The following is a 21,793-nucleotide window of genomic DNA, read 5'->3' as shown; positions in this document are numbered from 1 at the left end:
TGGTTTGTTATCATTATCTTACCAAGGCATTACTTCTCCATAACATCTTTTGTAGGGCAATCTTATTTTATTATGAGCACGGTATTGGTATACATTCATTAAATAGCATTTAAATAATATGTTTTGTTGTAAACCAAATGTAGTTATTATTTATTGAACTAGGTAAAGAGTGTGCATAAATATTTAATCATCAATATCACAACGATAACAAGTTTTGAAATCAAAACTAAATCATTAGATTTACGTTGTTTGTAGCATTCCGCGATGGAGAGCTTATGCATAATCTCTCATCTGTTCAGCATCCTCTTCTCTTTGGCCTTACATCCTAACTGGTAGCACACCAGATTTTTAGCTTAATGTTTTAGTGTTATAGATAATAGAGTCAACATTGATCACGATTCCAACAACGCCAACGAGCCATTGTACAATATATTTTCGTTGAGTGGTAAAATTCCAGGAGGAACTTATTGGAAGGTTTATAAAAAAATACCATAAACTTCAGACTACTCTTCTGGGGAAACTCAAAAAATTGGGGAGAGTGGGGGGGGGGGGTCACTCTATCTCCCTCGTGGCATTTACCATACCCAATAATAAACATAAGAAACATTATTATATTTCAGGTATATTAAAGAAATTTTGTTTTAATAATGATTAATAATGAATACATGGTTATAATTATTGCAATCATAACTAATTTTTAAAAACAACAGGCTGAAAGTCTCTCTAATAAAGACAAATCAATCAATTTTAAAAACAAAATTAGTTATGATTATCAATAATTATCAATAACTTCGAAAGTTTAAAATTTGGTAATGGTATATTTTTATATTAATTATTATTAAGCTGTTATTGAAACAGAACATGATATCGAAATGGTCTGCTAGGAACATTTTTTTTTGTTATGGTTTTTGTTATTTTGCCGCTTATGACAGACAAGTTTATAACATAATATATTATGTTAATAACATGATGAAAACTGCTTCCATTGCTCAGTTATTTTGCCAAAATAACGCATTTTATTATGGAATTGTTATTTCCTTCTATTGATCAAACCGGATCGACAGATAACCATATTGCATGGTATAAAGTGACCAGATGATCAGAGCTCCAACGCGGGACAATAATTTGGAAAGATGCATAGTAAGGTGAAATCATGAACTCGCACACATGGTTTTTATTATTTTATTTATTTTTGGTCACGAGAAAGTTTGTAGTATGCGCAACACTCGTTTTTGCCTCCAAACATATTTTTCTGCGTTGTGAACTTTCGCAGAAGTGGGACATACTCATAAACATTTTCCTACAGTCTTCAAAAGAATCTTGATATTTGAAAGTAGCTAGCAAAAATGCTTTTAATAATTCAACATCTAATTGCTTTCAAAATTAAAACTAAGGTGGTTTAAACTTCGTTCACAACTGAAACAATAAAACGTTTGTTAAAGCATTGGTGCCTGACAAGCATGACGTGAACTCAACAAGTTATTATTATCCTCAAAGTGCCTGAAAATTTACCAATCTATCGTCGGCATGTCCAATTTTGTTCTTATTTGCGTATTATTTCATTGAGCAGCTCTGATGCTTCTCTGTCAACATTGACTAACTTATTGGATGAATTTAATTTACGAGCGTATTCGTTTGAACCGCCTGCCAGTCAATGGAGGTTTTCAAATTTGCCCATTTGAAACAATTGGGTTCTTTAGGGGTATCCAGATTATTGCATAATCGGAATCTCCGTCCAAAAATAGTCGAAATTCAAAATTTCATCATTTTTGGTACCCGGGAACTATATCTTAAATGCTTTTAAAGTATGTTTGGGGATTTTGTTTGTTCGGGGCGAACTGTCACTTTATCGATTAAACTGTCATTCTATCCACGGAAATAAAAACTGTTTTGTTTATTTAACCATCAAAACAATGGAATTCGAACGCAATAAAATCACGTTATACTCAGAAAAATGAGCTCTTTCGATTAGGCTAAAGCAAATGGCAATATTTAATTCGATAAACAACCCAATTATCATATTCAAGATACATTTCCGATAAAAGTTTACCTTACTGAACTTTTAATTTTGGACAACGATTTCCCACCATATTTTTCATCTGACTATGCTCACTTAGTAATAAAAGTAGTTTTCACCCTTTCATGAAGTTTGAACTTGAGAGAGTTTCGTCAACTACATTCACGAAACGCGACGCGAGACAAGACACGACACTTCGGCAACAACATTTCAAAAGGGCGTAACTGCATTTGGAAGTAATACCTTCTTTCAAAGCTGTAGGTCGTACTGCCTCCCTTACACTCAAACCACCGTGGTTGTCGGAAAGAGGAGAGTTTTTCCCATCTGGTACTTGTTGTGAAAAACATGGAAATCATAACACATGATCCACAGCTTTAAAAGAAGGAGATGATTCCAAAAGCAGTTACGCCCTTTTGAAATGTTGGTGTCGACTTATGGTTCTTACAATCGTCAAAATAATTAAAAAAATACCTTAATGCCGACGGGTTTCGGGCTCGATGCAGCCCATCTACGGGACAATGTCCGACTGATTGCGATGTTGTTCGTACTGATCCGGGTCCGGGGAGAGAGAGAATGTTACTGCAGTCGATTCGTGTCGATGAGATCGTATAGACTCGACATGATGGGAGGATCGTCTTCATTCATCAGCGGTTTTTGGGCATTGCTGATGAACATTGACTCCCATGTGTTTAAGTGGGAAGCTTTTCTCACACTTTTTATGAGCTTCGCATTATCCCAATCTATTTCATGGTTGGTTTCCATCGTATGAGCCGCCACGCTCGATTCGTTGTTCCTGTTCGACACTACGGCATTCCTGTGTTCTCTGATGCGAACTTTGACCTTCCGACGGGTTTGGCCGATGTAAACCGCCGGGCAGTCCTTGCAGGGAACCTGGTATATGCCAGACTGCTCGTCAGGTGGAACCTTGTCTTTAAGGTTACAAAGCAGGTGACGCAGAGTGTTCTCACTTTTATGAACAACGTGTAACCCTTGTCGGTGGAGTGTTGTTTTTATGGGGTTTGTTATTTTGGGGTAGAATGGCAGGCTGACTCTTTTCACCTCTCTTGTGTCCGGTTGTAGTGTAGTTATACTGTGGTGATGTGTTTTACGTTTGTGTTTACGAATTATTTTATCCACAAAAGACCGATCGTACCCATTCACCTCGGCTGCTGAATAAATTCGGCATTTTTCTTCTTCGAATTCTTCTTTGGCCATAGGTACGTTAAACAGCCGGTGTGCCATGGAGTGGAATGCGGCTTGCTTTTGAGCACCGAAGTGATTGGACGCCAGTCGTTCGGGGCATCTGTCTTATAAATATTGATTAAACTACATACCAACCTGGATACTACAGACTCCCGGAATCACAAGTACACTTAGACAGGAATTTCTGGTGTAACGCTCGGTTTAGGCCACAACACCCCCTGAAAACGTCCATGAAACCCCCCTAAAACCCCTCTTAAACGTCCCTGAAACCCTCTGGAACTCCCGAGACCTCTTGAAGCGTCCCTGAGGTCCCCTGAAGCCTTCCTGCGACCCACTGAAGCGTTAAAGAGACCCCCAGGAATTCCCTGATACCCCCTGCCACTCCCCTGAAACCTCCCTTTATCCCCCTATATACTCACCCCCTAGCCGCCGTTGCCATAGTTACTGTCATTGATCCATTGATCTTCTACGCTTTTATCTTCCAAAATATTCAGCCCTGAGACATCCAGCCCCTCGATGAAGGACCTTCAAACCACAGTCACTTCCAGTCGGCGCGTGTAGAACCGGCGCTCAATTTTGTCCTCCTGTCGATGGATTTTATCTTGCCAATGCGCATATCTATGGCTCCGTCTTCATCAATCTCCATCCGTGAACCATCAGTACGTCGGCTCCAGGGGCACAAAGGCATGGATCGAGCTCGATGAGGATCTACTGGGACTCACAGTTTTTGAGCCTCTCGTGTCAAGGACGATCTTCGGTGTTATGCATGATATCGGTGTGTGGCGGCGAAGAATATACAACGATCTCGCTGCACTCTATGATTAACTAAACTTTCTGCAGGTGTTTAAAATCGGAAGGAGACGGTGGGCAGGGCATTTTACAAGAATGCCAGATAACAAACCTGCATGGGTATAAGATGCAGACCATGTAGAAAACAATCTGGCGAGCTTAAATAGTTGCGTACTATTGTTGACTTTTTTATATTGGAATTGAATATTTGTGAAAATAGCTGTGTGGATATGTACATACCTACCTATTCAACCATTTTTTGAGCTAGATTCTACCACCGTTCCTCATCAGTTCACCGAAACTGTTATCACATGAAAACGTGAGCTCTTCCTATGGTCCGTCATTCGCTCTTGACTCATCTGCCAACTGTTGTTTCCTACTCCTTACTTTGTATGGTTGCAAAGCCAATGTCAACCCTCAGCACCATCAACCACCCACCACCCACACTCTCTCTGGTCTGACTTTTTCTTCCCGCACATTGATATCGGTCGACCGTCATCGCGCTCTGAGATCCATCCCTTGTGCTGTGGCCTAACTTCACTCTCCATAGTATCCATTCAGTGTCGACGACGTCATCTTCGCTGGAAGCAGCAGAACGCAGACAGAAATATACGATATGGTGGAATTATAATGCCATTTGGTATATAACGGGCATCGAGCCGGGCAGGCAGTGGGTGATTCTGCCATCGCACATTCCTGATGTCGGAACGAGACGGAAGAGATGAAACAAAATCAGCACACCACCACACATAGTCAGCGCCCTCAACGGAGAGGAGGAGTTAGCCGTTGATGTTGGCGCTGCTGCTGCTGCTGCTACTGTTGCTGTTGCGGCTTATGGCAAACGTAAAAAATGTGGAATTTCGACATCAAGTAGGACGAATCATAAATTCTCCTATTGCATGCGTTTTCCCGCGCGCGCTCTGATCTCCGGGAAACGACGATGATGATGGTGCGGTGATGTACGGCAGCAGCAGCAGCATCGGTTTAGGCGAGGGTTCCGTGGGCTTCCTCACATGACGACATGGTTGTTGTTATCGAATTAACGGAGTGATTTTTAGTCGCCGGACGGATCTCGAGAAGTGCGCGTACGGAATTTATCTGCTGCTACCGAGCGGATCCAGTTGCAGTCCAGTGCTTGGGTCAACGCAGCTGAACAAAAAGTTCAAGTGCTGCTAAGCGCGATAGAAGAGCGTGAGCTACCACCGCGTATGCAGAAAAAGTGCAATCATTTAGCGCGGGGAAAAAATCGCACCTGCAACGTTTGGCAAGAACTAGCCCGCTGACCTTCTGCCGGGACGACGTCGTTGGTGATGTGGCCGTAGCCGTATCGATATACCACCAAGAGGACAAGTGCAAAGTTAATTGAATTTTTTCGGTGGTGCATCGTAGTCGTTTGGTGGATGCACTTTCCACGAAGCTTTTTACTCCGTTCGTGTGATACTCAGTGACGGTCAGTGCAGTGGATGAGCCATCTTCAATTAATGTGTGCAATTGGAAAGGATTAACGTGTGACGTGTGCGTGTGAGTGCCTTTTGTATCTAACGACGAGGAAAAAAGGTCGAACGCTGCTGTTGTGTTCGATAGCGAGGTGCAACCGTCAGATATCAAATGCGATAATTTCGTTCAGTAATTCGGATTGCCAGGAAAAAAGTGTCGCGTTCTAGTGGTGCAGCTACAACAAGTGGATGTTTTCCTTTCGCAATATGGAGGGATCGACGGTTTTGCAGGACTCCAAACAAGGTATACGAGAGGTTGTGGAATATGTTGGAGAGTTAAGAAAAAGTAGAATAGATTTTGGTTTTCTCATATATTTTAATTAATACCTATCTATACCTATAGTGCACCCGATTCTTTTTTGCACGGGGGATGCGTACCGCGCAAATAAGTTTTTGGTTTAAAATTCGAAAAACCGTGCAAAAAAGTAATATGATTTCTCGACAAATCATACAAAATAAGAATTTGATTTTTTTGCACAGCCGTGCAAAAAAAAAATCCGTGCAATTTAAAAATTGGGTGTATTCCTATATCATACAAAAATAAACGAGTATATCAAATTTCAAATCAGATTGTGTTGTTCTTTACAGAGAAGAACAAGAATCAAGACAATTAGATGATCGGCATTGAACCACAAAAACCCCACAGCAGTTGGTGAGATCTTTCCAATATTATTTATTTATTTATAAATAATTCTACTTCAGTATATTTACTTTATAACTGCATATAAGTTGAAAATTCGCTATTTTCAACATCCTTTCATCTATTGGAAGATGCTTCAGTTCTGGGCTCTTTCTAAGTTGATGAAGGGATTTATAAATGCTTGCAAGGACTTGGCCAGGTGTGTGGAGCTGAGTGAATCTATGACATTGTAGTAGCGACATCAGCAATGTCAATGGAAATTCAACTTTGCAACTCCATCCAAGATTTGTGCAAGTATTCATGCTATGCTATGCTATGCTATGCTATATCAAATTTCAAATCAATTCAGAGCTAAACTATTGCTCTAATGACTTTAAAATGGAATGGCTACATAATTTTGGCCCAATGATATCCCTGGTGGGCTGTTCGGGCTCGTTTGGAAGTTAACCATCAATGTTAACTTCTTTTCCCGATCAGCCTAGATAGCTGTGTAGTGTCGGTAGCGGTTGTCTTAATTGGCTAAGAATAACACTACGGTCCGCCTGATCCAGTGGTAAGAGTCCACTAAACGGGTGACCCCTAATTCATGGTGTTATGCGGCTTTATGCTTACCGTGCCAAGGAATGAATTGTTAGGGGGATCTAATAAAAACCTAACCTCAAACGGAGCCTGTGGAGAATTAGGGCGTCCTTCACAGTATTACGCCCTTACTGCGCTAACCGGAGCAATGGTGCAGTTGATATTGCGTCTCTCCGAGATAATCAGTTGCCCTTCTTAAGTCTCAAAATTGAGGCTAAATAAGGGCGGGATTATTCAAATTTTGTAAATTAGCTTACATTAGTACCTATATGGGTTCGCTTAACGCGTTTTCGCCATTGGCGTTTTTCAATTGACACCAATTTGGTTTGTAGTTGATGTTTCCTTTTTGTGTTGTGATTGTGAAGAGTGTAATCCTGTCTAGTTTAAGTAGTGGCTACGACTAGGAAACCTCAGACCAATTTTCAGCGTAAAAAGCATGCGTAGTCCAAGTGGTTCTACTTCAAAAAGTTCATTTTCGTAGGGTAACTTCTGTATAGGTTACCTTGTGAACCCAGTTTTGCTTCTTTCTTTATAAATGAAGTGTCGTGCCTCGAGCATGCTTATATTAGACTAACGTTAACAGTATATTTCAACCTTTCCTTATGGATGCCTTCAAGCAAGCTCTTGTATTCAGCATCTTTTCGCTGATATTTGGCAGTATTGCTACGATGAATAAATCATCTGAAGTAGCTCAAACATTAATTTGAGAGGCTTCAGTTTGATGGATTACTTAGGTAGCACAGTTCATGGATAACTTAACATAGAATTGTACCTAACCCAACTCTGCATGAGCAGAATTTGTCATGAGTTGACTGATTGGCATGTGTCAGATGAGGAGTCTCCATTTGACCTTCTTTAAACTTTTGAGTGTTCCTTCGCAATCTTTGTGTGTTCAGGCGTCCCCGCTCAGCAAACTGTGTAACCTGTACTGATTGGTTGCGACCACATTTTATGGATAACTCGCTTCTATTGCTACTCCAAGAGAGTTTCATTGTGGTTTTGTTACTACAACGCCCTCCATTGTGGTATACCATAACTATTGCTTTGAATGAAGCTTGTCCTCGTCGGTCTGTGCGGACTGCAAGAGGTATTCCTGAATGGAGCTCTGATCTATTCAAGTTCAAAATATCTTCAGATAAACCATTCTTTTGTATAGTTACGAATCTCTAGCTTTCGCCCGAGAATTGTAGCTACAGAATCGACTTAGTGGGCACTAAAAAGCTCTACTTACTTCAAATCTCCAGGAGCAAATGGGGGTTTGTCCTATTTTTCTCCAGAGGAATTGGAGTATTTCAAACTTGTTTTGAACCCTTGTAATTCTCTATTGGGTATTTTCATGGCGTGAAATTACTCCATAGTTTTATCCCGAAAGGAAGAGTGCGTTGTATAAAGAAAGAATGAGTTCCAGATTTATTTGGTTACCTCGTGCTATCTGAAATGCTTGAAACGCATTGTCGATTATCACATATGTGATGTTCGTCTGGCTAACATGCCTATTCATGTGAACTCACATGCCTCCCAATTTGGGATGTCCACGGTGACTCTTTTGGTATGGTAGTCCGAAGCACCTTCTTCCCCCGCAAAGATATCCACAAAGCCACTTGGAGATCACCCGACCAACAAACAGAAAACCAAATCGACCACGTTCTAATCGACGGTAAATTCTTCTCGGATATAACCAATGTCCGCACATACCGCAGTGCGAATATAGATTCGGATCACTACTTAGTCGCTGTATGCATGCGCTCAAAACTTTCGACAGTTATCACCACGCGTCGAAGTCTAACGCCGCGACTCAACATCGAGCAGCTGCGTAACGTAGAAGTGGCTCAAGACTACGCGCAGCAGTTAGCAGTGGCCCTACCAACGGAAGAGCAGCTTGGCGCAGCTACACTTGAAGATGGCTGGAGGGACATCCGATCCGCCATAGGTAGTACCTCGGCTACAGCACTAGGCTTCGCGACTCCGAATCACAGAAACGACTGGTACGACGGCGAATGTGAACAGTTGAAAAACGAGAAGAATGCAGCATGGGCGAGAATGCTGCAACGTACGAGAGCGAATGAGGCACGTTACAAACAGGCGCGGAACAGGCAGAACTCAGTCTTCCGGATGAAGAAGCGCCAGCAGGAAGAACGAGATCGCGAAGCGATGGAAGAGCTGTACCGCGCTAAGGACACACGAAAGTTCTACGAGAAGCTGAACCGCTCGCGCAGAGACTTTGTGCCACAAGCCGACATGTGCCGAGATAATCACGGGAATATTCTCACGAGCGAGCGTGAGGTGGTCGAGAGGTGGCGGCAGCATTACGATGAGCACCTCAATGGCGACATTGCAAGTACCGGAGGTGGCGTGGTAACAGATCTAGGAGTATGTGCACAGGACGAAAGACTTCCGGCCCCTGACCTCCAAGAGGTTGAGGAGGAGGAGGTTGGCCGGTTGAAAAACAACAAAGCCGCTGGAGCAGATCAACTACCAAGCGAGCTTCTAAAATACGGTGGAGAAGCACTAGTGAGAGCACTACACTGGGTCATTATCAAGATTTGGGAGGAGGAAGTATTACCGGAGGAATGGATGGAAGGTATCGTGTGTCCCATCTACAAAAAGGGCGACAAGTTGGATTGCGGAAACTACCGCGCGATCACACTACTGAGCGCTGCCTACAAGATACTCTCCCAAATTTTATGCCGCCGTCTATCACCGATTGCAAGAGAGTTCGTGGGGCAATATCAGGCTGGATTTATGGGTGAACGCGCTACAACGGACCAGATGTTCGCCATCCGCCAGGTGTTGCAGAAATGCCGCGAATACAACGTGCCCACACATCACTTGTTCATCGATTTCAAAGCGGCGTATGATACAATCGATCGAGAACAGCTATGGCAGATTATGCACGAATACGGATTCCCGGATAAACTGATACGGTTGATCAAGGCGACGATGGATCGAGTGATGTGCGTAGTTCGAGTATCAGGGACACTCTCGAGTCCCTTCGAATCTCGCAGAGGGTTACGGCAAGGTGATGGTCTTTCGTGCTTGCTGTTCAACATTGCTTTGGAGGGTGTAATAAGAAGAGCGGGGATAAACACGAGTGGGACGATTTTCACGAAGTCCGTTCAGCTGCTTGATTTCGCCGATGATATTGATATTATTGCTCGTAAATTTGAGACGATGGCGGAAACGTACATCCGACTAAAGAGTGAAGCCAGGCGAATCGGATTAGTCATTAATGTGTCGAAGACAAAGTACATGATGGCAAAGGGCTCCAGGGAGGAATCACCGCGCCCGCCACCCCGAATTCATATTGACGGTGATGAAATCGAGGCGGTTGAAGAATTCGTGTACTTGGGCTCACTGGTGACCGACGACAACGACACCAGCAGAGAAATTCAGAGGCGCATTGTGGCAGGAAATTGTGCTTACTTTGGACTCCGCAGAACTCTACGATCGAATAAAGTTCGCCGTAACACGAAGTTAACTATCTACAAAACGTTGATTAGACCGGTCGTCCTCTATGGGCACGAAACATGGACCCTACGTGCAGAGGACCAACGCGCCCTTGGAGTTTTCGAACGGAAGGTGTTGCGTACCATCTACGGCGGAGTGCAGATGGAAGACGGGACTTGGAGAAGGCGAATGAACCACGAGCTGCATCAGCTGCTGGGAGAACCAACCATCGTCCATACCGCGAAAATCGGGAGGCTACGGTGGGCGGGTCACGTCATCAGGATGTCGGATAGCAACCCGACTAAAATGGTTCTCGAGAGTCATCCGACCGGTACAAGAAGACGTGGAGCGCAGCGAGCTAGGTGGGTCGACCAAGTGGAGGACGATCTGCGGACCCTACGCAGAGTGCGGAACTGGAGGCAAACAGCCATGGACCGAGTGGAATGGAGGCGGCTACTATGTACAGCAGAGGCCACCCCGGCCTTAGCCCGACCGAACAGGAACAGGAACAACGGTGACTCTTTTACACAAAGTTGTATACGTTAAAATGGAATGGCTACATAATTTTGGCAAAAAGATATCCCTACTGAAAGTAGGCTTTGTAGGCTTATAAATATGATAGTTTTTGTGTGAAAATCGTAAAATACGAAAGTAAAAGCCGTTTCAAATCAAATGTCAATGAATTCTGATGAAATTTTGGATCTCCACAAGAACTGAAAAAAGGAAGTTGCTAAAACATATTGCAGTTACCTTAAGGTATGTCCTAACTTATGCCTATGTAAATGTCATAATGGAAACATTAACTATAAAAAACAAGAACAGCAAAACGGATGAGCGTGTTACATTATTTTGGTAATGTATACTCCACAATCAGGAATCTCTCTGTGCATTTTTTTCAAGAATTTCATTTGAACTCCTAACAGGGTTTTCTTCAGAGATGTCAATAGGATTTCCCTCAATGGTTCTTTTTGGAAATACTTCAAGAATTTTCCAGGATCATTTATAAGGAGGTTGTAATAGGGATTCCTCCAGAAATTACTCAAAGGATTTATTCTTGGAATCCTTTAGGCTTTTACAGAAATGACTTACACGACTCCTTCAGTAAATACTGCAGTACTCGTCCGGTGATTGTTCGGGTAATTTATCGAGAAATTCTTCCACGGATTCCTAAAAATCACCTGGAATTTAACCAAGGATTTTGGCCGTGATTCCTCTTGTTTTTTGTTTAAGTTTCGCTAAGAATTCTTCCACAGGGATTCCTCTAGTGATTTTTCCTGAAATCCCTCTATGATTCCCTTATAAATTATACTTACTGTTGTATTTATTTATTTTATTTATTTATGTGAATTCATGTAACATAAGGCTAATGCCTTTTTTAACGTCACACCTTGCAAGCTACATTTGTATTATGTGTGATTTTCAGTTACTGACGTAGCCACACCCAGTTAGGGCTGAGTGTTTGTCGTGTGCTATGGACGCATGGCAGGGTATTCGGCTAAGAACACTTTGGACAGGGGTGTCCGTGGCGTAGTTGGCTTGGCTACACATTCGCTTGATAAGCGGATGGTCATGGGTTAGATTCCCAGCCACCGCACCCCCCCCCCCCCCCCCCAACAAAAAAATTGTCAGCCGCTTGAAGAGACAGAGAGCCGACCCGTCCAACACTATGGCCCTCTGGAAGCGGACTGACAACTGACCCTCTTCTGAGCAAACATGCTTTAACCCTTTGGAGCCGGAGGGGTCATATATGACCCCGGTGATGAAACCGACCCTAACAAACGTGTTCGAGGCCAGCGAGGTTGCGGCAGCAGTGGCGAAACAGTCCGGCACCAAAGGGTTAATGCACCATACCCGGATTACGGCAACCGATCAACGGCGATGAACAATGGACCCCACTTTGGACTGATGAAGCGGTATCACGTGCTCTTCGATCTACTGGCACAAGCAGAGAGTGCAAAAAAGGCAACGTCGCAGCAGATCCAAATATAGAATTAAGTAGATAAAGTAGTTACACTGCCATTGTTCAAATGGGCAGTTGGTAATTGATATCGCTCTCGTGATGCCCAAGTTGGCGAATAGGGCTTGTAGTGTAAGGAAAGTGATATGTAGAATAAAAAGAACACTTTGGCATTTAAAGTGGAAAAGTAGTGGAAACAAAGCCAGTTTGGGCAGTGTGGGCTATAACATACTTGTTGATCATATGATCTGTGATCATATATAGGTTCATTTTCATTCGTTGGCAGCTTAAGCCAGGTGTTATGTTAAGGCGAAACTGGATGAATTTCCTCATATTTTAGTTATATATATATATATTAGATCTCTTCATAAAAAATGAAATTTCTCGAATTCAGCCAGTCACCCCCACATCTTAATTCTAATGCTGAAACAAACTTCTGGTCAAATTTTCAGCTAAATTGGTGAAGATTTCGAGGTGCCTCAAGTCAAAATTGTGTTTTTTGGTCATTTTTCGCCTTTAAAAAATGCCCGTGGAGGCTAGAAGCCATATAAAATATCGTGGTAACCCTCAAATGAAAGATAGGTATGTTCCTTACAACTTTTGTGAACATTATGTACTGATAGGAGGATGTTTTGATCATATTTATTCGTTTTTCAGACATGCATGTATGCTAAAAAGTTACATTTTACAACAGTTTTTGTTCTACGAAATTCAAACACTCAATTTTTATCAAAAGTTTCAAACCATTATATGATTACCCACAATATTCTGAACAATATTGCCATACATCATTTTCTTATCCGATCTACGGAAAAAATCACAAAAATCGAAAATTAGAAGCTATCCTGAGTTTTTTGATACCTGGGGTTGACGCAACTGCTGGCAGGCAGAAAAATCAAAAATAGTAGCTTTGCTTTTTCTTGATGATTGCAATGATTGATCATTGATTCAAGTGACAGGTTGGCACAAGTACACATTGCCTTGACAAAAGTGGCATATAATGTACCTCAGTAGAATATGAGAAATGGTTCAGATGGTAAGGCTTTGGACTGGCAAACCAAAGGTTCAAAGTTTGAATATAAGACCATTTGCTTAGTTTTTTTTTTTTGTTATCAAGCTGGTAATATCAACTATCGTTCTAAACTTTGCATACATGATGGCTAGCGTAGGGGAAATCGCATGAACTAGCGCATACATATACGCATCATTCTGCCAGAATGATAAAACCTTCATTGGGTGCGTAGTTGAAAATCGGACACGCTAAATAACTAATTTATTGCTTAATCCGTACTTCGGTTCTTACGTCGTTGGCTGAGTAGCGGATCACATCCGCTCATAAAGATCAAATCACATCGTCGGATGACATCTTCCGACGCGAGCTTCGACGTTAGGTTTAACGCTTAGATTTGTTGGAAAACCATTGCAAAAAAAAATGGAAAGCACATTTGACATAAATTCAAACTCTGAACCTTTGGTTTGCCAGTCCAAAGCCTTACCATCTGAACCATTTCTCATATACTACTGAGGTACATTATATGCCACTTTTGTTAAGGCAATGTGTACTTGTGCTAACCTGTCACTTGAATCAATGATCAATCATTGCAATCATTAAGAAAAAGCAAAGCTACTATGTTTGACTTTTCTGCCTGCCAGCAGTTGCGTCAACCCCAGGTATCAAAAAACTCAGGATAGCTTCTAATTTTCGATTTTTGTGATTTTTTCCGTAGATCGGATAAGAAAATGATGTATGGCAATATTGTTCAGAATATTGTGGGTAATCATATAATGGTTTGAAACTTTTGATAAAAATTGAATGTTTGAATTTCGTAGAACAAAAACTGTTGTAAAATGTAACTTTTTAGCATACATGCAGGTCTGAAAAACGAATAAATATGATCAAAACATCCTCCTATCAGCACATAATGTTCACAAAAGTTGTAAGGATCATACATATCTTTCATTTAAGGGTTACCACGATATTTTATATGGCTTCTAGCCTCCACGGGCATTTTTTAAAGGCGAAAAATGACCAAAAAACACAGTTTTGACTTGAGGCACCTCGAAATCTTCACCAATTTAGCTGAAAATTTGACCAGAAGTTTGTTTCAGCATTAGAATTAAGATGTGCGGGTGACTGGCTGAATTCGAGAAATTTCATTTTTTATGAAGAGGTCTAATATATATATATATATATATATATTTTTTTTTTTAAATAACGGAACAATATTGTCAAAACCAGTTTCCGTAAACACTCCCTGTCTCTAGCTGTGTATGCGTATCAAGGCATCTCCTTTTTCCTCCAGGATAAAGGTAAAAAATGTTATATGTTCAAATGACCAGAAACTATTTTTTTTATTATCGTTTAAAAACAGTTATGTAAAACTGAAAAAGATTTTCCTCGAGAAAAAAAAGAAAGATACCTTAATTATTGATTAACCTGTGTATGGAAACCGATTTATGGGGTCGTCCATATACCTTGTTCTTCTTATTTTTGGCTCTTCGTTTGCATTGGAACTTGGCCTGCCTCTTTCCAACGTAGTGAACACTTCCACAGTTATTAATTGAAGGGCTTTCTCTGCCTGCCATTGCATGAATTTGTACATAGTGTGGTAAGCACAATGATACACTATGTCCAGGGAGTCGAGAAAATTTGCCCAACCCGAAGTGTAATTGAACCCGCCGTCTCCGGATTATCTATCCATTGCCTTTACCACTAGGCTAACTGGGGACCCCATATACCTCGTGGACTGAAAATCTTGACTTTTGATCTTCTCTCCGTGGACAAGCGTGGACATTTTGCTTAGGAACCCCTGGAGATATCCATCAGGGGATACCTACAAGAAATCCAGAAGGAATCACAGAAAGAATTTCTGAGGGAGTTCTAGGACAAATTGTTGGAAGAACCGCAGCTGGAATTGCTTGAGAAATCCCAGCTGGATTTCCTGAAGGACTGCCAAGGGCATGCAGTTCCTGGGGGAATTAATGAGGAAGAGAAATAACTGAAAAATAACCTGAACGAGTTCCTCGATGAATCACTGGAGAAGATTTTGGAATAGTCCCAAGAAGATTGCCATGTATAATCTCAGCATGATTTTCTGAAGGAATCCCAGAAGAAATCCTTAAGAAATGCAGAAGAAATCCCTAGAGAATTTGTGAAGTAGTCGGAGGAGGAAATGCTGGAAACCCACATCAGGAATTGTTTGTGGAATTCAAGCTGGGATTCTTGAAGGCAGACCAAGAGAAACTCCTAGAAGAATTCTTCCAGAAACCCCTTTCGTCTTTCTCTAGAAATTCAATCTGGGATTCTCCTCAAACAATTCATTCTATACTTTCAACAATTTCTTCCAGGATTCCTCCTAAAATTCAAACTTGGTTACCTCCTGGAATGCTTCAAGGGATCCCTCTAGCAATTCTCGGGATTTTTCTGCGATTCTTGTAGAAATTCCTTTTGGTGGTTCTACAAAAAATATTATAAACGACTCATCCAAGAATTTCTCCAGATACTTTTTCAGGAATTCCTCCAGAAATGCCTCATAACTTTCCTTCAGGAGTTCAAGCTGGGATTCCTCAAGATATTTCTCCTGCGGTTCTTTCAGCAATGCATCATAGAACGCCTCCAGAAATTCTCTCTGTGGTACCTCAAGCATAATTTCTTCTACGAAACCCTCTAAGGATTTCTCTCGGTATTCTTGCTGGAATTTTTCCAGGGAAACTACCCAGGATTCCTTCTGAATTCCTTCGGCGATCCCTTCAGGGACTCCAGGAACAATTCTTTTCAAAGATGTCGTTAATTATTCCTTCAGGAATTTCCTGATGCGGTTTCTCCAGCAGGACCTGTAGAGATTCCGGTATTATTATTTCTATTGGGATTTATTCAGGAATTGGGGTTTTAAATCAAGAAAAATGTATCGATTTTTTGATTTTATACGAAAGAGCACCTTTTTCCGTGCCACTATGATTTTTTTTTCAGATTTTTAGAACTTTATTTTGGTACCTAAAATCAATTTCAAAGAGATTTTTTGAAATCACCTTTTGACAGCTGGGTAACTGTTTGACAGCTCCACCCAGTACGACGAGGGGTGATCCGACAAATCGCTCCCATACAAACTTCAAATTGATTTTTAAATAGGTTCCCGGGCACCAAAATGCATGAAAATTTGGATTTCGGCTCAGTTTCGCATGCAGATTCAGAATATGGAATTATCTCAACACCGCTAAAGAAGCCAATTATGGCTGGGATTATTCAATATCATCTTCCTGGGATTCCTTCAGAAATTCCTCCTGTGTTTCCTTCATAAATCAGGAACTTGCCATGGATTCCTACAGAATATCGCGACCAATTCGTTCAGGTATTGTGAGATTCCTTTAATTTTTTTTTTCAATGAACTTCTCTTTCGATTTCTACATGAATTCCTGAACAAGTTTTTCTAAAAATTCCTGCACAGATTCCTCAAGCAACTCTTCTATCTACAACCCATAAAAATTCTTCTACGGATTCCTCTCGGATTTTTCCTGGAATACCTTCAGGAATCTTTGCTGGGATCATTCAAGGAAATTGTGCTGGGATTCTTCTAGAAATTCCACCGGTGATTCCTCCAGAAGTTCCTTAAGAAATTTCATCCGTTGTTTTGTCCAAAAATTTCTCATGTGATTCCTCCAGAAACACCTCTTGGCCTTACTCCAGGAATTCCAATTGAGATTTTTTAATCATTCTTGCTGTGGTGCTCTCAGCAATTTCTCCTAGGACTTCTCCAGGAATTCTTCTAGGGATTCTTCTAAGGATTTCTTCATGGACTCCTCCATGAATGTCTCCATTGTTCCTCTACCGATTCTTCCTGGGATTTTTTTAGGCATTCCTTTAGGAAATCCTTTTGGTATTAATACAAGAAACATCTCTAAGGATACCTCCATGAGTTCATGATGGGGTTTCTTTAGTATGTTTTGTAGATTCGTCCACCTCTTTGGCTTTCTATAGAAATTTTCACTATGATACCATCCTGACTCATTCTATGGGTTCCTCTAGGGATTTCATGTTGGAATTCATGCTGGGATCATCCAAGAAAATCTACTTCTAAGATGCGTCCATAAGTTCCTTTGGTCGTCATGGAATTTCCTTAAAAGATTTTCCCCAGGAATTCTTCCAGGAACTTCTGGTGGCCTTTCAGCAGAAATTCCTGGTTAATTCCAAAAGCAATTCCTGCTGTAGTTCTTCCACCAATGCATCTTAGGACTCCTCTAGTGATTCTTACTGTGATACCTCCAAGGATTCATCTAGTGATTTCTTTTGGCATTTTTGCTGGGATTCTCCCGGTCTTCTTTCAGACATTTCTTCGATGATTTTTCCAAGATTTCTCCAAAAACTCATTCCGGAATTCCTCCAGGAACTCCTTTTGGCCTTTCTCCAGGAGCTCCAGCTGAAACAATCCCAATATAAATCTTTAGAGGTTCCCTGGAAAAATCCCGGGAGACATTACAGTGAGATTTTCTAGCGAAATGATAGGAGGAATTTAAAAAAGACACTACACTATTTTCAACCAAAGGTTGCACAGTTGGTAAACGCCGAGCTATCTCCTGCCAGGGCGTGCCACGGTGTAGAAGATATAGAGTAATGCGGGGCAAAAGTTCGCACGGGGCAAAAGTTCGCAGTGGGTCTTTTTCTGAACACGAGTTAAGAACCCAAATAAATTTGTATGGGTTCGACACATAATCAGGCCAGTTACTCGTCAACAAAAATTGGAAGGATTTCGTTATGGTGTGGCAGAGCTATGCAAAAAAATGTGTTTCTAGGTGTTTTGATAGATTTTTTGGGCCTTTTCGAATAAGAATTTGTAGTAACAGGAAGAAGAAGAATCTCAAAATCTCTTGATGTCGGAGAATCGTTATTCCATAGTAGTTCAAGAGGTGCACTCAAATAAACAATAAACTACTAGTGCTTCTTGCAGAAAGGGACATTGTTAAAACCTTGACGGTGGGGCAAAAGTTCGCAGTAGCTGTGGGGCAAAAGTTCGCACTAGCTTTCTGAAAGTAGTACATCAATAAAATTACAGAATCTTTGCAGTAATGATGATTTCGTATAGAAACTACTATATGTGTAAAATACGTGAAATCGTTCCGGCAGAGGGTTTGAATTTTGTTTTGTAAGAAGATCCATTGTAAGGCAAACATTATGTTCACCCATTCAAATCAAGAAATGAAAAATGGCTAAAAAACATTTTAAAACATTTTCTTCGTCATCCTCGTCGTGTCTTTTCGTATGTTTCTGAAGGTCATGTTATGTTCTTCTACTTTACCGGGGTCTTTCATAGCTTAGTTTGCAAATTCACAGTTATAATTCATCACCATACTGACGGGGATAAGATTCGATTACGGTCCCGTTCAATAGTTTTGCAGCATATTTGATTTTTTTTAAATGTATTTTGTGCAACACGTATCTCTATGATTACCCCACAATGTATTTTGATAACTTCAGTTATGCAGGAAAGGACAGCTTCTTGTTAGTAGTTGTGGAAGTCTTCATAAAATACATTGTATTCCAAAGCTGAACACCAGGTCGTATTCCAGTTGGGCCGTAAAACTAAGAACAGAAAGAAACAGATTTCACGGCTAAAGTGAAAGAACGAACATGAATTACCATGAAATAAATTAACATCACACCAATAAACTATGCTATTCAACGTGCGAACTTTTGCCCCGCATAATGCGAACTTTTGCCCCCACTATGGGGCAAAAGTTCGCATTGGAGTACTTGCATTAAAAATTGTATTACTGAAACTACGAAAACAACGCGAAAAAATCTAGTACTACGTTTTGAAGGCAACATGATAGGGGCCCGTTTAACGAAGAAAAACGATATTATTTTCTTTTCGTTTAATAGCTATTTTGTGAAGTCTGTTAGGTGCGAACATTTGCCCCGCATTACTCTATGTGTGCTTAGTGTTTTTGTAAGCAGAACTGGTGCTGTATGCCAAACGTGTGCCTAAACAAACGACGTATCACCGATAACATGAAAGGTGTTGATTGCTACAGACAGAAGGACAACAACTCACTAACATGAGACACTAACATGAGACACTAACATGAGACAACGGACAATACACGAAACACCTAGTGATCCAGTGGAGAATTTCCCGACGAAAAGTTTTCATCGACTGGAGCTGTAATCGAACCCATACTCCGAGGCTTACGAAACAGCCAGACGGCTGGCACCTCTAATCAGACGGCCACGAAGCCCATTGGAATTGTTGGCAGAATCTTTGCATGAATTTCTAGAGAAATACCACATGAATACCTGAAGGAATCCTGAGAAGTTCCAAAAGAAATACTTGGAGGAATCCCTAAAGCAATATCTAGGGAAAGCCGTGGAAGAATCGATATGGAGGAAACTATCAAGGCTACTGGGACTGGGTAGTGCAAACATAGTACGGCAGAAATTCTCACATGACATCTTGTAAGCTATCCCAAAAGTGCAAGAACTCCGGGATCAACTATTAACGAAATCCCGAAAAGAACATCCAGAATCTCGAGGCAATTTGTGGGGAATCCGGTAAGAGCTCTGGGAATAATCCCGAGAAAATCCGTAAAGAGCTTGGAAAAAGCTCTGAAAGAAATTACGGGAAGAATTCCACGAGAATTACCAGCAGTAGCTCATGTAGAAATTCCAAAAGACACTCTCAAAAGAAATTTCTAGGAGAAAGTACATGGTAAATTCATAAAAACTCTGAAAGACACCCCAGAACCAACACCGGCAGTAAACTTCTAAGAGAAGTGCCAAGAAAAACTCCAAGGGAAATTCCGCGACAACATCTGCGATTTATTTTGAGAGAAACTCTTGTGGAGATTTCGGATTGAATCCTACGGAAACTGGAACCAATACCGGGAAAATCTGTGGAAGAAATTCTGTATGATCCCCACAAAAAAAAAATCCAGGAGAAATCGACTGGATTTCAGGAATCTTGGAAGATTCTCACGAAAGAATGCCGGAAACGAATGTTTGAATCTTGGAAAAATCCCGGTAGCAATTCGGAAGAGTCTCCTGGTGTAATTAAAAAAGGAATATAAAGACAAATGGCATGAATGGAATCTAAATGAGACATCCTGGGAGGCTATTCAAAAGATATTTCCAAAGAAGTTCCAGGAACCCGGGTAGAGGTGAATGGCAAACCAAAAACAAAAGAATAACAAATTTTATTGTCATAACTTATTTTGTCATTCATGAGTTCTTCATGAAGAGTTTAAAACAACATGTGAATAGCATAATATGATATCATATCAAAATATTTCATTCGCTTGTCATTTTAAAATTTGGAAGAATAACTACTGAATGTCTTATTTTGTTATCATAACAAATTTTGCAATTGGTGAGATATTGTTGACCTTTTGCGAGTTTGATGAACTCGCAATTTTGGCACTTATCAAGAACAACATAATGACAAAATTTGAATTTTGGTTATTTTAATGGTGAATTTTGATATTTGTTTGCAATTACTTTACATCCAAAAAACTTATAAGTTTTCATTTTGTTATTGGAATAAACAACTTACCCTTCTTTTAGATGACAAGGGAATAACTAATTTTGATATTGTTCTATTTTCAATTACTCAATAATGGTATGTTTTGCAATTCTCTATCTTAATTTTTTGTTCTTGGTTTGCCATTGTAATGTCAAAATTTGACATTCTTTAGTTATTTTATCGAACAATGTCAGTTATTATTTTTGCCCTTTTGTCACTGATTTCAAACAAACCAATGACAAATTTTACCATTCAGTAATTCTTTTTGAATGGTAAAACTTGCAATTGTTTTGTAATTCTTTTCTGCCCGGGAAGAAATCCTGGCGGAATTACTAGAAAAACCGTTGTGGCCGATTTTTTAGATAGATACAGTAACACCACTTAATCGAAAACTTTTTTTTATTCATACCCACAATGTAGTAAACTCTACTGCACTTCTGAGTAAAGTGCTCCACACGTAGTAAAGTTCGCTACTATTTATTCATATGACCTAATGTTTAATGAAATTTCCCTGAGTATTCCAGGGTATTCCCTGTTAAATAAAACTCCCTGAGGATTCCCGGTATTTCCAAGTAGTAGACACCCTGTCAGAATGAACTATCGGTTCCGGGTCATTTGAACGAACGCCATTTGGCCGAATGCCGTTTGGCCGAAAATAAATGATGAACTTAAGTGACCATGTCACTATTCCTCGCATCAGTATAACTCGAAAGAACAGCCTTTGATTCAAAGAAGGAATAATCTTTGATGGAATATTGACAGATTCAACGCCAACTCATCCCTGAATGTCAAAACTAGAAAGAATAGCCTATGATTAAAAGAAGGAAATATTTCTGATGATCATATTGGTAGTTGGAATGTCAAAAACTTTCTCTGAATTCTTATGAACATAATTCGGCCAAACGGCATTCGACCAAATGGCCGGACACCGAAGTATTTTGGAAAAAAAAATCACGCAGTTTGAGGTGTCGCTTGATACTTTTGAAATATTTTCAAAAAAATTACCATGGGACCGGTTCTCCGGAACATCCGTAAAACGAGTTCCAAGGCGCTTAGTGATCAGGATGAATTGTCATTTTTTCCATCAATTTAGCGCACTTAGGTTTAAAAAATGTACTGTTCTCATGTCGAAAATTCATTTTTTCCCAATATAGT

At 40.6% G+C, this 21,793-nt stretch overlaps 1 protein-coding gene across 1 annotated transcript in view; it reads left to right on the top strand.

The window, feature by feature from the left end:
• Positions 1–4,554: 4,554 nt before the first annotated feature.
• The window catches only part of LOC109398729 (photoreceptor-specific nuclear receptor-like), a 149,254-nt gene continuing 132,015 nt past the window's right edge, over positions 4,555–21,793 (top strand). Inside the window, exon 1 of the mRNA XM_029859060.2 lies at positions 4,555–5,749. Coding sequence (XP_029714920.2) covers positions 5,695–5,749 — 55 coding nt within the window. The 5' untranslated portion in view covers positions 4,555–5,694. The remainder of the gene's footprint in view (positions 5,750–21,793) is intronic.

The sequence above is a fragment of the Aedes albopictus genome, chromosome 2 (genome assembly GCF_035046485.1).
Source record: "Aedes albopictus strain Foshan chromosome 2, AalbF5, whole genome shotgun sequence".
Classification (NCBI taxonomy): domain Eukaryota; kingdom Metazoa; phylum Arthropoda; class Insecta; order Diptera; family Culicidae; genus Aedes; species Aedes albopictus.
This window is presented reverse-complemented; position numbering and strand designations above follow the sequence as displayed.